Source organism: Engystomops pustulosus, chromosome 10, assembly GCF_040894005.1.
Source record: "Engystomops pustulosus chromosome 10, aEngPut4.maternal, whole genome shotgun sequence".
NCBI classification, from domain to species: Eukaryota; Metazoa; Chordata; class Amphibia; order Anura; family Leptodactylidae; genus Engystomops; species Engystomops pustulosus.
Genome location: NC_092420.1, coordinates 95,731,933 through 95,748,828, shown reverse-complemented (window position 1 = coordinate 95,748,828; position 16,896 = coordinate 95,731,933). Strand labels below are relative to the sequence as shown.

The 16,896-nt window shown below is 41.1% G+C and overlaps 1 protein-coding gene across 16 annotated transcripts in view; it reads right to left on the bottom strand.

The window, feature by feature from the left end:
* NFIA (nuclear factor I A) overlaps positions 1-16,896 on the bottom strand; it is a 381,842-nt gene that overhangs the window by 247,066 nt on the left and 117,880 nt on the right. For all 16 annotated transcript variants that reach the window (XM_072128277.1, XM_072128276.1, XM_072128283.1 and 13 more), the window contains exon 2: positions 13,210-13,741. In XM_072128277.1, coding sequence (XP_071984378.1) covers positions 13,210-13,741 — 532 coding nt within the window. The remainder of the gene's footprint in view (positions 1-13,209; positions 13,742-16,896) is intronic.

Genomic DNA, 16,896 nt, shown 5'->3' with positions numbered 1-16,896 from the left:
ATATACCAAGGGGATGCACCAGCAGAATAGTGAGTGCAGCTCTGGAGTATAATACAGGATGTAACTCAGGATCAGTACAGGATAAGTAATGTCATGTATGTACACAGTGACTGCACCAGCAGCAGAATAGTGAGTACAGCTCTGGAGTATAATACAGGATGTAACTCAGGATCAGTACAGGATAAGTAATGTCATGTATGTACACAGTGACTGCACCAGCAGCAGAATAGTGAGTGCAGCTCTGGAGTATAATACAGGATGTAACTCAGGATCAGTACAGGATAAGTAATGTCATGTATGTACACAGTGACTGCACCACCAGCAGAATAGTGAGTGCAGCTCTGGAGTATAATACAGGATGTAACTCAGGATCAGTACAGGATAAGTAATGCCATGTATGTACACAGTGACTGCACCAGCATCAGAATAGTGAGTGCAGCTCTGGGGTATAATACAGGATGTAACTCAGGATCAGTACAGGATAAGTAATGTCATGTATGTACACAGTGACTGCACCACCAGCAGAATAGTGAGCGCAGCTCTGGGGTATAATACAGGATGTAACTCAGGATCAGTACAGGATAAGTAATGTCATGTATGTACACAGGACTGCACCAGCAGCAGAATAGTGAGTGCAGCTCTGGGGTATAATACAGGATGTAACTCAGGATCAGTACAGGATAAGTAATGTCATGTATGTACACAGTGACTGCACCAGCAGCAGAATAGTGAGTGCAGCTCTGGGGTATAATACAGGATGTAACTCAGGATCAGTACAGGATAAGTAATGTCATGTATGTACACAGTGACTGCACCACCAGCAGAATAGTGAGTGCAGCTCTGGGGTATAATACAGGATGTAACTCAGGATCAGTACAGGATAAGTAATGTCATGTATGTACACAGTGACTGCACCAGCAGCAGAATAGTGAGTGCACCTCTGGAGTATAATACAGGATGTAACTCAGGATCAGTACAGGATAAGTAATGTCATGTATGTACACAGTGACTGCACCACCAGCAGAATAGTGAGCGCAGCTCTGGGGTATAATACAGGATGTAACTCAGGATCAGTACAGGATAAGTAATGTCACGTATGTACACAGTGACTGCACCAGGAGCAGAATAGTGAGTGCAGCTCTGGAGGATGATAGATGCTTGTGGTCAGTGCTGTCATTCCCTCTGGTTTTCCTCCATGTGACTCTCTATCGGACCCTCTCTCACTACCATCACATAGAAACACTATTTCTCTTTTTGTGTCTCCCAGCTGTCCGATATAACTTACTTGATGTGAGGATCTGCAGTCGGATGGGGGGCTATTGTGGGGGCACCCGGCAGCACACAGCACCTCTTGTCAGGAGGCAGTTATGAAGTCAAATTACTTGACAATAAGCGCTGAGAGGCTCCAACTGAGTGGAAAACATCAGATTGTTTTAATGATTTCTTATTAAGGGAAAATAACGAGCGCTGGACTTAATTAAACAAATATAACGGAATGATCCGGCTCATCTGTCACGTCCTGACCTCACATACATGTGCAAAGTCCCCCATTCAGTTGTGATATTCCTGGACATAAGAAATCATGTGACATCCTGACTCCTCCTGACCCTGTACCATGTATCATCCATAACATGTGATATTATTACACTGCAGACATCCCGGCCCCTCCTGACCCTGTACCATGTATCATCCATAACATGTGATATTATTACACTGCAGCCATCCCGGCCCCTCCTGACCCTGTACCATGTATCATCCATAACATGTGATATTATTACACTGCAGACATCCCAGCCCCTCCTGACCCTGTACCATGTATCATCCATAACATGTGATATTATTACACTGCAGACATCCCGGCCCCTCCTGACCCTGTACCATGTATCATCCATACCATGTGATATTATTACACTGCAGACATCCCGGCCCCTCCTGACCCTGTACCATGTATCATCCATAACATGTGATATTATTACACTGCAGACATCCCGGCCCCTCCTGACCCTGTACCATGTATCATCCATACCATGTGATATTATTACACTGCAGACATCCCGGCCCCTCCTGACCCTGTACCATGTATCATCCATAACATGTGATATTATTACACTGCAGACATCCCAGCCCCTCCTGACCCTGTACCATGTATCATCCATAACATGTGATATTATTACACTGCAGACATCCCGGCCCCTCCTGACCCTGTACCATGTATCATCCATACCATGTGATATTATTACACTGCAGACATCCCGGCCCCTCCTGACCCTGTACCATGTATCATCCATAACATGTGATATTATTACACTGCAGACATCCCGGCCCCTCCTGACCCTGTACCATGTATCATCCATAACATGTGATATTATTACACTGCAGACATCCCGGCCCCTCCTGACCCTGTACCATGTATCATCCATAACATGTGATATTATTACACTGCAGACATCCCGGCCCCTCCTGACCCTGTACCATGTGTCATCCATAACATGTGATATTATTACACTGCAGACATCCCGGCCCCTCCTGACCCTGTACCATGTATCATCCATAACATGTGATATTATTACACTGCAGACATCCCGGCCCCTCCTGACCCTGTACCATGTATCATCCATAACATGTGATATTATTACACTGCAGACATCCCGGCCCCTCCTGACCCTGTACCATGTATCATCCATAACATGTGATATTATTACACTGCAGCCATCCCTGCCCCTCCTGACCCTGTACCATGTATCATCCATAACATGTGATATTATTACACTGCAGACATCCCGGCCCCTCCTGACCCTGTACCATGTATCATCCATAACAGTCCGGTCCATGGTGTCTCTGCTCTTACAGTAGAGAATCCTGTCTATGACGCTTGTGTTACGTCTCTTCTCTAGGTGTAAATGACTCCCATTGTTACGGTTATAGGCTGAGGTGTAAGGAGATCATTAGAATGTTCTCTGTACTATCCAGTCATGTAATTGATCACTAGAATTAATAACAGGTGTGAGAACCCTTCCTTGTACTCTAATTCACCCATAACTTTACCACTACGGTTCTTATACACAGGTGCTCAGTGCTGTACACAATATTCCATGTATAAGGTGAACACCCTGTCCTCAGCGCCTCTTCTGATACATCCCATTATTGTACTGGCTTTAGCAGCAGCTGCCTGACACTGGGCACTAGAGCAATGTCCACTCTGCAGCAGATTGGATGTGTTATCTCTCTATGTCCCACCAGTCCTGCGCACACACACACTTTCCATATAGGAAGACATGTTCAAAAAAAAATTTCAGCACAATACAGGCATTGCGGTGACGAAATTTCCCCGGCAGGGTCCTAACAATAGCTATCTTGTTAGGAAGCAGCGAACTACAAAAGGCCCTTTCTCACAAGTTACTTGAAACTGCTTCTCCGCAACAGAAAAAGTGCAACGCCGCTCCCCTAAAACAAAACCCGAGCTTCATCCTATTTCAAACATAGTCGGGTTCAGGGAATGTCCGAATCTGAGACATTGGGGGTCATTTATTAAGGGCCCGATTCGCGTTTTCCCGACGTGTTACCCGAATATTTCCGTTTTGCGCCGCTTGTACTTAAATTGCCCCGGGATTTTGGCGCACGCGATCGGATTGTGGCGCATCGGCGCGACGGAAATCGGGGGGCGTGGCCGAACGAAAACCCGACGTATTCGGAAAAACCGCCGCATTTAAAAACCGAAAATGTGTCGCATAAGGACCGCTTACCTTCACCTGGTCCAGCTCGGTGCATTCCGGCGCGATGAGTTTACTTTCAGCGCAGCAGCGCCACCTGGTGGACGGCGGAAGAACTACCTTATTAAATCCCGGCCGGACCCGAATCCAGAGCGGAGAAGCCGCCGCTGGAACGCGAATGGACCGGGTAAGTAAATTTGCCCCATTAACTCCACAAAGCATGCGGCCGCCGCTTATTATTTTCATGAATGAGATTTATTAGCGGGGTTTTCTGTTACAGTGTATCAGTCCAGCTCCAAGCTTTTTGCCCTAAAAAAAAATTAAAATTCAAAAAAAATTTCCCTATTTTTTTCTGAATTTTAAATACTCGAGTATAAGCCGACCCAAGTATAAGCCGAACCCCCTAATTTTACCACAAAACCTGGTAAAACCTATATATTTTTTTACTCGAGTATAAGCCGAGTTTGGGGTTTTAGCACATTTTTTGTGCTGAAAAACTAGGCTTATACTCGAGTATATATGGTAGTATTTTTTTTTTTTAATATCCAAAAAAATTGCATTAAGAAACAAAATCAAGGGCAGGTTTATTTTTGCCTAAATATACACCCCTAGGAATTGAGTAAAAATTTAGTTATTGTCCCGTTTATTACATTTATTAAAGAATTATTCAAAAATGTATTTCTAAAAAAAAAAAAAAAAATTATCCAAAAATGTATTATAATTTATTTTTAATAATTCTTTTCACGTGACCTTTCCATTACATTTTGGAAATCACTGATTAATTTTTGAAATATTACAGTAAAATCTGAAGTTCCCATATTATTATTATTTATTATTATTATTATTATTATTATTTTTGTAAATACACCCCGTTCCGGATGCGTTCCGGGTTTGGATCTCGCTACTCGGAAGATGTTGATCTCCGGCCAATGACAGAGCCTGGAGGTATCTACGGCAAAGATCTGGAAACTTCATCCTCTCCAAATCTTAATCAATACGCAGATCGATACAATGAAACGTTACGGAATATTCGGTGACTATCGGGTTCCGTGTAAACAAAGGATCCTGGAGGGTCCGTACTAAGCCCCAATTTCATGGAAATTTCCCCTAAAATGAATCTGTGAGGCGCGGCGCGTTATTTCCAGCAGGCGGGAGCGTCCTGCTATACGCGCCATCATAAAGGATCTCTGCAGATAATGATAACCCGATGCATGAAGTGCCTTTGCAGCTTATGATAAGCCATTTGGCATAAACACAGCAACAGAAGCCATTCCCAGGGGCAGGCAGAGCCCCTGCTCATCTGTCACTGGCGACACAAGGACGGCTGATGTGTGTGCGTGCACAATGCTCCGCTTAGCAGGTCTTCCCCAGGTGTACTATGGGTGATTTTGGCTCCGAAAATTCTACGCTTCATTTCCCCAATCAATTTATTAGTAAGGAGGATGATAGCAGGTGTGGGCCTCCATCCAACTTCATATTCAGCGCAGTTCATGGCAACATTATAATGCGCCTCCGCTGGGGGTTATTATTTTCTCTTAACCCTTTTGACCTGACTGGAGACGAATCTAAATCTGTCACATACAGGAGGTCACCGATGCAACATAATACAAACTATACGGTGACTCCAAGCTTATACAGCCCGAGGCCTAGATGATACATTGTATCTACATACAAGTACAGGCAGTCCCCAGGTTATGTACAAGATAGGGTCCGGAGGTTTGTTCTTAAGTTGAATTTGTATGTAAGTCGAAACTGTATATTTTATAATTGTAGATCCAGACAAAAGAATTTTTGTCCCCAGTGACAATTGGAGTTTAAACATTTTTTGCTTTAATGGGACCAAGGATTATCCATAAAGCTTCATTACAGTCACCTTACAGCTGATCATTGCAGTCTGGGACTATAGTAACATCCAGAGAGGTCACCAGAGGTCACAGGGGTCTGTCTGTAACTATGGGTTGTCTGTAAGTCCGGTGTCCTTAAGTAGGGGACCGGCTGTATATTACTCTTAACTATTCATATACAACCAAAAAAATCACTAACCTTTAGGACACCGTGCAAGGATTAGGAGAATTTGGGGAGATATCAATTCTTTCTAAGATCTCTTTCTCCTTTCCCCAATCACAAGTTCCATAATTTCATCTTTTAAGTAATAATAATAGTAATTCCTTTATTTATATAAAGCCAAAATATTCCGCATCTATTGGGAACTTTTCACCACCAATGGTTCCCACACATCACCCCAAATAAATGGGTCGTATAGAATGTAGTTTTAGGCTAATCGTTTGGTGTCTTGAAGGGTTTGCTGATAGAGGAACCTCCCGAAAACCTTCATAGTTGACCTCACCAGATCTTATCCCATCGTCCAAATGACCAATCTGGTTGCGTTTATCAGTGTCTATGGAGGTTCCCATTGTCCGGCTACAAAAACCTACAGTAATGGGTCCATCTCTGGAGGATCTGAGGCTCTCGGGTGCAATGTAGAAGCCGGTCAGACAATCTATCTAGACCATCCATAGACATTAATAGCCAACAACCTATTTATCTATCTATATCATCTAAGTATCCATCATTACTCCTTCTTACGCCTCATATTGGCCAAGTCCTATAACTACACTCAACAGGACGGAGCCGGCCACTGTAGGGTTACATCCCCCCATGTCGGGCTATGGATAGAACGTGTCGGTTACTTTGTATCTGGTAACTCCGCAGCTTTCCAGCACATTTGCAAGTGATTACGATCTGCGCAGCCAAATAAATGGGACACATATTCCAGTCTGGGAACTTTTAAGTCGCCCAACTACTGGAGAGAAATAAAGTGTCCTTCCCTGACCACAACAGACGATGCGGTTTACCCTGCGCCTGCCTGAAACAGCTTCCCATTAGCGGGACACGGAGCGAGGAATCCTCATGTAATGTGCTGAATCATGAAAGGTCGGAGATCCTCTTATAACGGGTAAATAGAAGGAGCATTTGTTACATTGTCTACTATGTATCGGTTTTGATGTTACATTCATGACATCACTGGTGCCCCCTAACTGTGATGTATGGGTCAAAAAATATCAAAGTGCCAACATATAGGACATTCTATGGAGGTAAATAGTTACTTGGCTCCCCCTGTATTGTCCACATTCGAGAGTTGCCACTAACTTTTTACCAATGCCTCAATGGGGAGACCTGCTGATCACCCCATTCCAGACGTCCATGGATTCTGACATCTAACCACTACTGAAACCTCCATCCTGACACCACCTACATACACAGAGATTTGCTACTACTGGAAAAATGTTGCAAAAATATTATTTCCATTGGGTCAACGCAACCATCATGTGACCACAGTGCTTGGTCTTGTGGTGTCCACCGTATCATCAATGAGTTTATGGTCAGCCTTGCCCTGACGACCCCTCCCTGGAGGGCTTCTAACATCCCTATACTTAACTGTAGGAGACACATTATTACCAAGCATTACATAAATACCAAGACCACCGCTTCCCGGGTTATAAACGGCTCTTTGAGGGAAAGTGAACCAAAAATCTGTTCTGTAGTCATTACAAATTACCGTAAAGTTGGAGATGAGTCCCCTCTACTGGTCATGTTCAGGTCTTATGGAGAATAGGGTTGACATTTGATTTTTCACAAAAAAAGTTGCATGTAAACAGTAGAGAAGTCTTATCTCTGCAAAATATGTTAGGGATTAACCCCTGATACCCCAAAACAGACCCAAAACATTGTCTGAAGGGTCTGTATACACCACCACAAGGTCAGAAGCGAAAGATGACTCACGACACGTGGATTCGGTCTTCAAAAGTCTCTTGATATTCCAAAGATACAATGTATTAAAGACAAAAACACCAAAAGTATCACTATTCCATTGTCCATTTCTTGAGGACCAGTGGTCTCACTCCTCTCACTAGACTGCTGACTGCTTGGGTTTGACGAAGAGCAAGGGGAAGAGGAAGAGTAACTTTCACTTGTTGGGTGTTTTCCACCTGGATTTATACCATACGAGAGAACCGTAGTCTTTAAGTAAAGCCAAAAGTTTTTGGATGGGCCACAGATGTACGAAAACCCATGAGATAGAAGATCTAAGAGACCAACAACAAAGCGAGCTACGTACGGGCAAAATTAGGGCCATGTCTAATGAGCTCCATGATGATTGGACACTAATTTTTTGTAACATCTTGAGTATTGATGTCTACGTGGTAGCGAACAGTTTTGGACTTAACCCCTTTCCTTTTACCAATTTTTTAAGAGCAGCCGATGATCCAACGATCTCCACGTTAGTCGTTAACAATCAACCGAATAAGACAAAAACTTTTTTTTTACGGTCCAAATTATTACAAATTAGATTTTCTGACAAAAACAAAATACTGTCCAAAAAATTAAGTTCCCAGTATTGTAAAGTGGCGTGAAAAACTAGTAGTACTTGGGAAAAAATTTAAGTAACTTTTGATATAATTTGTATTTTTATCATTGTTGCTACATTTTAGAATAATCTGTAAATTTTTTTTTTTTACAGACACAAATTAAAGTCCATCGCACTCGTGTGGCATCACGACATTTTATTAAATCAAAATAAAACTAGAAAATCCCCATCCCCACACCTGATCTTTCGCTATGGCAAGTGGTTCATCCCCATGTGCCAGCAGGACCATCTGGTCAATCCGCACATCGGGGGCTTTTCAATACCATTTTATGATGAAATTGCAGAAACGCTGCCAAAACAGAACTAAAATTTTCGGCACAACCTGCCCAGTCTGGTCTTCATTTGGCTTAATTTGTATTTAGGACAAAGGGGATATTTTACAGCTTCGAAAATCACAAATGCCGCTTCCATCATTCAACTACATACATCACCATTTACCAGCGCCGAGACCTTCTGATGGGGGCTTCCCAGCTATTCCGAATAAAAGTGATCTGTATTTAATCATCCTACATTAATGACCTTCTGCAACATTGACCAAAACAGCTGCCCTAGTAGTAAAAAAAATAATTTTTTTTTTTTTTTTTTTTTTACAAAATTATCAGATTTTTTTTTTTTTTTTAAATAGCCGTGGGTTTTAGAGACAATATACGGCTTTGTGTTTCATTATTATACCAGGTGGATCACAAAATGAATTTTTTTAATTTTTTTATTGATTTGAAAAAAATTATTACATAAAAAAAAAAATATATATTGCAATAAAATTCAAATTGACTGACGAAAATTTTTACGGAAATTTTTATTCGCCTTCTATGTTGCACAAACGAGTCCGTTTGGCGTCTGCAACTGATCTGTGACTAGGTAGAAATTCTAGGCCAGCTTTTGTAACAGGGGACATAGTCCTGATAGGAGCTGCCTACCTCATTTTGCAGGAGGGAAAGGCCTGGAGTATCAGGTGTCAAGTCATTGTTCGCCTGCCAGAATATATATCCATCCACTGTCTGCCGACTGCTAACTTCTAACTCTTTAACAAATCTGACCTCAAACAAAATTAAGCCACTTCAAAAAGAAAGTTTTTTACCCCCCCCCCCTCCCCCTCCTCCCCCCTTCTCTTCTCACAACCTTGGCCACATAAGCGAACACTGCACCCCAGCTGCAACTCTCCAAACTTTTTTTGCGGTCGACCGGTTACGAATGATCAAAGGTTAAATTTTATCTCAAAAGGTCAACTGCCTTGTGGCAAAGGTTACGACCTTAACAACTAAAAAGTGACTTTGCCACGTGCCGGGGCTTTAACTCGTCATCTTGATACTGATCGGACGGATTTCGGAGGAGGGTCGTAAATATTCTGCACTTTTTTTTTTTTATATTCTACATTTTTTAAAAATATATATATATTGAAAAATAAATTGTAACAAAAAAATGTGTTACTAATTCATCCACACAAAATCCTGGAAATATTTAGAAGCTTAAAAAAAACTCCATGTCTGAACCAACTTAGGAAATTAATATTTACTAATATTTTTTTACATTTTTTTACATTTTTGCTTATAAATTGAGCCGATCCTTCGAAAGTCACTGAGGACTTTATACTAAGAAGAACGGAGGAAGAAGTTTTTTATTGGAAAATCTCATGAATAAAGTCTCTGCATTATAATGTCTCATCCAATGTGACTACAGCTATTTCAAGTTCAAAATAAGGAAAAGCCCCGAAGATGAGATCAAACAGATAGGAGATCTGGTAGAAATTCAGGAAAGAAAAAGTGGGGAAAAGTGGCACCGCAATGGGCACGGGAGGGCACCGCAATGGGCACGGGAGGGCACCGCAATGGGCACGGGAGGGCACGGGACGTACAACAAGTTTGGAAAGAGAATAATCTTATTTATAGAATGTGGAGAAATAGAATGTTGTGGTGTTTAAAGAGGGGGAATACATAAAATCTAAATAAATTCCAAAAAACTAATAAACAAAATAGATAAATTGGAAGATTTTACATAAATATATAGATGGAAGATAATTAGATAGAAAGATAGAATAGGTAGAAGGCAGAGAGATAATAGATAGATAGATAGATAGATAGATAGATAGATAGATAGATAGGAGATAGATAGAGAGATAGATAGATAGATAGATAGATAGATAGATAGATAGATAGATAGGAGATAGATAGATAGATAGATAGATAGATAGATAGATAGATAGATAGATAGATAGGAGATAGATAGGAGATAGATAGATAGATAGGAGATAGATAGATATGAGATAGATAGAGAGATAGATAGATAGATAGATAGATAGATAGATAGATAGATAGGAGATAGATAGAGAGATAGATAGGAGATAGATAGATAGATAGATAGATAGATAGGAGATAGATAGGAGATAGATAGATATTAGATAGATAGATAGGAGATAGATAGATATGAGATAGATAGATAGATAGATAGGAGATACCCTGTTTCCCCTAAAATAAGACATCCCCCGAAAGTAAGACCTAGTACAATTTTGTTCAGGCTTAGAAATATAAGGCCTCCCCTGAAAATAAGACCTAGCGGCCGCCATTGCTACGGCTCCCCCCACGCCATACATTAGTATGAGGAAATCTTTTTGATGCTGCAGAAGGTTGTGACATGGGGAAGAATTCATGGAATAAGACCACTGACTGTTGTGCTGCAAATGTGATCCCAGCAGCCACCAGGATAAGAAGGGTCATTTATGGAAAGTGCTTTTACTAAACATGAGAGACTGGGGCCAATGATTCTAATAGTAAAGGAGTCACAAGAAATAGAGCAGGAAATTCAGAGTTTGGAGAGTCATAAGGAGGTTAGAGAAGTTGATTTTTTTGTTCAATGATAAATGTAAATTCTTGTTCATGGAAAAATAAGACATCCCCTGAAAATAAGACCTATACCTATCTACCGATAGATAGATAGATAGATAGATAGATAGATAGATAGATAGATAGATAGATAGATAGATAGATAGATAGATAGATAGGAGATAGATAGATAGATAGATAGATGATAGATAGATAGATAGATAGATAGATATGAGATAGATAGATAGATAGGAGATAGATAGATAGATAGATAGATGATAGATAGATAGATAGATAGATAGATAGATAGATAGATAGATAGATAGAAGATGGACAGATAGGAGATAGATAGATAGGAGATAGATAGATAGATAGATAGATAGATAGATAGATAGATAGAAGATAGATAGATAGATAGATAGATAGATAGGAGATAGATAGGAGATAGATAGATAGATAGATAGATAGATAGATAGATAGATAGGAGATAGATAGATAGATAGATAGATAGATAGATAGATAGATAGATAGGAGATAGATAGATAGATAGATAGATAGATAGATAGATAGATAGAAGATATAGAGATATTCTGGTGTTGAAATAACTCAGGAATTTCCTAACATAGCGAGTAATACAAGTATTTTATCATCACACAAAGTTTATAGAACAATCGACACTGAAGAAATATGATATAAATACATGAAAAAGTTTCTTTTCTACACAATATCCAATTCTCATGGTGCACGGGGCAGCCAGTTCCTGCCGGCACACAAGCAGTTAAGTGGTGCGGGCCCTGGCAGGTGAAGGGTACTTTTAGTATTTGGCATTCTCGAAGCTCAGGCACTTAACTGTTCAAGTGCCGTGGAAATACGGATAAGTCACTGTGCAGCTGAATGAAGGCCGAGGCCTATGTATGACGTCCACCATACGGCTACTACTGCCCCCAACTTCACCAGTTACCCCCCTGCACCCCCATAATCTAAAGTCCTGCTGACAATGCAATAGGTGAGTCTCGTACCGAGAGATAATTCCATGGGAAAAAAAAACCTGACCCGGTAACAATGTGACATATGGGCCCTGATACATTGTGTGACAGCACCGCGGGATGTATAAACGCTGCGTGATGTATAGACTGTTAATCGGACAGCCATTTAATAGGGCTCTAAACCAAAGAGTGGAGCCCCTCAGGGATTACTGATAGTAAATGGCAGGAACGTCCATCATCCGCTTTATTGACAGCCCATCATACATCATCTATGATGTGCTGCAGTCTCCTGGATGCTCTTACACTCAGCCATAAGTACAGATATGGTTCTAACTCCTGGAAACCAGACTGCGACGGCCAAGTGTGGTGCCCACAACCCAAGGTGAGCCCACTCTGCCCATGTATCAGGTATGTGACTGCTGCACGGCCCTCGCGGGTGGAAACAGAACCCAAAGTGCCCTCTGTCTGAGCGTCTCCGAGGTAAGGCCAAGCATCTCCTAGAAATCAGACTGCAACGGCCAAGTGTGGTGCCCACAACCCAAGGTGAGCCCACTCTGCCCATGTATCAGGTATGTGACTGCTGCACGGCCCTCGCGGGTGGAAACAGAACCCAAAGTGCCCTCTGTCTGAGCGTCTCCGAGGTAAGGCCAAGCATCTCCTAGAAATCAGACTGCAACGGCCAAGTGTGGTGCCTACAACCCAAGGTGAGCCCACTCTGCCCATGTATCCGGTATGTGACTGCTGCACGGCCTTCGGAGATAGAAACAGAAACCAAAGTGGCCTCTGTCTGAGCGTCTCCGAGGTAAAGCTAAGCGTCTCCTAGAAATCAGACTGCAACGGCCAAGTGTGGTGCCTACAACCCAAGGTGAGCCCACTCTGCCCATGTATCAGGTATGTGACTGCTGCACGGCCCTCGGAGTTGGAAACAGAAACCAAAGTGCCCTCTGTCTGAGCGTCTCCGAGGTAAGGCCAAGCGTCTCCTAGAAATCAGACTGCAACGGCCAAGTGTGGTGCCTACAACCCAAGGTGAGCCCACTCTGCCCATCTAACATAAACCAAAGTGCCCTCTGTCTGAGCGTCTCCGAGGTAAGGCCAAAGACACCGCCGGTGCCGAGATGCCGCCCATCTCTCGCCCACTACAGGACATCTTGGCACCGAGGGCCTGGTCGCCTTCCAAAGGGAACCAAAAAGAACACAGTCTATACTCTGCAAATAAAAAATTAGCAACAATTTACCCAAAATTCAAAGAAGGTTGGAAGGGGGCGACTTACCAGCCGAGTGCACGAAGTAGGCCAAGTACAAGTCGAGCTCCTTGACCGAAACTCCTATGTGGTGCGGCTGAACGCACAGTCCGGGGTTAGAACACTGAGGAGACTTTACCAGCCGCTCGCCATCAGTACTTTCGAGTGGGATACCTTTAAATAAAATCACCATGACCAGGTCCAGTCTCCAGACCTTGTCCGCTTGCCGGAGGCAGTCAATCCGCCTCATCTTTCCTTTCTGGTCAGGGTTGGAGAGAACGCAACACGCCGGTTTTTTCCCTGTAACCGTGAGTACAAAATCCTCCCGATATTCCGGCCTAATATCTTTTCTCAGCTTCGCCAGGAGCCGGGACGCCCATTTTTGCTTGACTTCGGGTTTTTCAGTCAGTAACTCGTCCTTCACGGCTCTTTCCTCCTCCTTTGACATGCGTTTTTCGTGTTTTTTGAAATATTTTCGTTTTCGGGCTTGGAGGTTGAACCACGTGTAGGCGAAGGCTCGTACATGTGGCAGAAGTGCTTCGATGAAGGGATGGAATTCATCCTGCAGAGGGGAAACGGGGGGAAAAAAAATACTATGAAAAATCTATTTTTTTTATTATTGTCCCAAGACAGAAGACAAAGCGACAGACGAGTCTTTATAGTATAAATCAGAGGGAAACTTTAGAGTCTAGAATAGAACATGGTAAAAAAAAAAATCGAGAATAAGTCATAACAACAATAATGATACAAAAAGAAACAAAATTAAAAAAACAAAGTAAGAAAATATATTAAAAAAAAATAGTTTTTAATTTAAAAAAATCAGGTACCGTACTGGAATTTAAACGTCCTGGGGGGGGGGGGGGACCGATTTTAAGACATATTGGTAAACTTGGTTGAACCCTCCGAAAAAATTACAAAAACATCAACATTTCAGGACACATAAAGGGAAGTATTAAAGGAATAGAAGAGGGTCGTACCGACCCCCGCAAATCGATACGGCCGTAAAAGTTTCACAATTATTGTAAAAACTACATCTAACCTTTTACGAGTGTCGGGGAGCGGAGTCTTCGCTCCACTTGTATCGGTGTAATCGCCTCTGAATTATGAATCATATAATTAGCAGAACATATTATTTATACCTGACCAAAGATCGCACGTTATCTCCAGATACGGAAACGCCACGACGGTCAAACACCAGGCGTCCTCCGAAAGCCAAATACTAAAAAAAAAATTGACTTAAAGGGACAGTGCGCAGGGAAAAAGTTTTGGCCGATAAATGTAAAAAAATATTTAAAAAATTGAAAAAAAATAAAAACTTTATTCCACAGGTGACATCAATCAAGGCCGAAGATAATGGGGGGGGGGGGGGGAGTGGAAAAAAATTGCATCCTATTTTTGCTGATTCCGATCAGTTTTTTGCTTATTAGTTATAGTAATGATCATGTCCAGAAAAAAAAAAAAACACTGCCGATCCTCATCATTCGCGAGGCGTAAAAAAAAAAAGCCGTGAAATAATAGAATAGATGTTTATTAAAAAAATTATTTTGTCCCCTCTAATTTCGGGAATATTGTGCCGTCTACCTAATAATTTTTTCTATGGATATAAGAAAGGGTTAAACCTCCAGCTCTTCAAGTTTGGTAAGTTTTTTTTTTTTTTTTATAAAGACAAAAAAAAACTTCAACTATTTAGCGTATGAAACATTTTTTCGAAGACATGAAGCTGACTAATAAATCATATTATCCCGAGAAATATTTTTGCCGCTCAGATCGCATCTGTTTACGTCTCGGGAGGGGGTGGGGGGGTTGATCTGAGGTTTTAGGAGCACAGTAAAAAATTTCCAATCACGAATGGAATAATAATGGGGAAAATAATACATTGACAATCACCTATGTACCTGAGGTATAGCCAAAAATTTTTAGGTTTTTTTTATTAATTTTATTAAAAAAAAATTTGGAAGGTTAATTTTTTTTTTTTTAAGATCCTAGTTCAAGTGCAACCTAAGTCTCTGCTCAAACAGGAACGTCTGTCCCCGAAGTTGGACGAAACGCGGGGCGTGCGGAGGAAACCTTTAATGTTTACTTCTAGAAGTAGGTAAAGAAAGGAGAGAGAGAGGAAACTCGACTTTGCTACATTAATAATTCAGCAGCTGTGACTAGACAACTCTTCCGAGCTCGGGTTTTAAGCTGCCATTACCAAAAAAAAAAAACTAAAAAATCAACAAAAAAAATTATTAAAAAAATCAAAACGATATCTAAGCTTTAGATACGCAGGTTACACAAACGTTCTGAGCCCGTCCATTTACTCAGCACTGAGCCCTGAACCGGAAAAAAAAAAAAATTCACTTTCTGCCACATTACAAAAACTTTTGTTTTTCGGAACTGAACTCAAAAAGTTACACTGGACGGACACAAACCTCGTCCATATCATCCTGTTGATTTGCAATAACTACAAACCCAAAATCTTCCCCCCTCCCCTCGGGTTCTCACACTTTCCAACACAAATATTCAGTTTTGTATTTAAAAAAAAAAAAACTAAGACAGGACAACAATACAACGTGACACATCGCATACGTGACCCCGGGATACACGACACTTAAAAAATATTTCAAGTATTTTTTTTTCTACATTACAGGACCCTATAGTCTTACAGGGTCTGAAAAGGTTCATGTTCCAAACTCCCCCTTCACCTATATCCAGAACAAATCTCAGTTTTAACCCCCCTACTGCCAAAAGGCACAACAGCTACATAAACCATGGCAGCAAAAAAAAGTATAAAAAAAATACAAAACCGGCACAAAGTGTCCCGTACACGTTGCATTAAATTACAATGCATCGAGCGCCGTCTGTGCGCTATAATCTCATAAATTCTACATCACAGTCAACATGTAGAGAAGCAATAAAAGCACGGCATAGAAAAGCAAAAAAAAAAAAATCCACAAAATTAGAAAGATAATAAAAGTCAATAAAAAAAAAAAAAAGTTCATTTTAGGTCAAGTGTTAAGTCGCTATAAAAAAAAAAAAAGGTTAAGGAATGTGCACAGCCCTGACTACGACTTCAGATTTTTACACTAAAGGACTGGATATTTCATCATAAAAAATTTTAAAAAATTAATAAAAAATATACATGAAAATAATATTTAAAAAAATATAAAAATAAAAGCATGAAAGATACAGCAAAGAAGACGCAGCTGAGACAGAACGCAAAACGTGGCGCACACACAGGTAACATATGGAGAACGGTAAGACGTTATAGAACATGGACATACAGTGACGGTTAACAAAAAAAAATACATTTTCAAATTACTTTTTTGCAGTTTTAATAAAAGTTTGCTAAGGCACGCTGCCTTCAGACATGTGCATGTAAGGGGTGAGGCCTAAGCACCCGCAGCACAGGCTACACTGGATCAGTATGTGGCAATTTAACAGTTAAAAATGAATTTAAATTTAAAAAAATAATAATAATTAAAAAAAAAAAAATCACAAAAAAAATTCTGGATTTTTTTTTTTATGGCCGATACATAGTGACCCAGCACAGCTCTGCCCTGGTGGCCGTGTACAGTAATATATCCGACATAATCTGCCAATAGTTTCCAATGTGCAATTTTATAATTACAGGTTTAGTCAAATAATTTGTCCCACGCCCCTAACCCAAAGGCTACGAGAAGTGAGAGCTCACGACAAGGGATTATATATTTTTTTTTCTTAATGTCTCGGGTG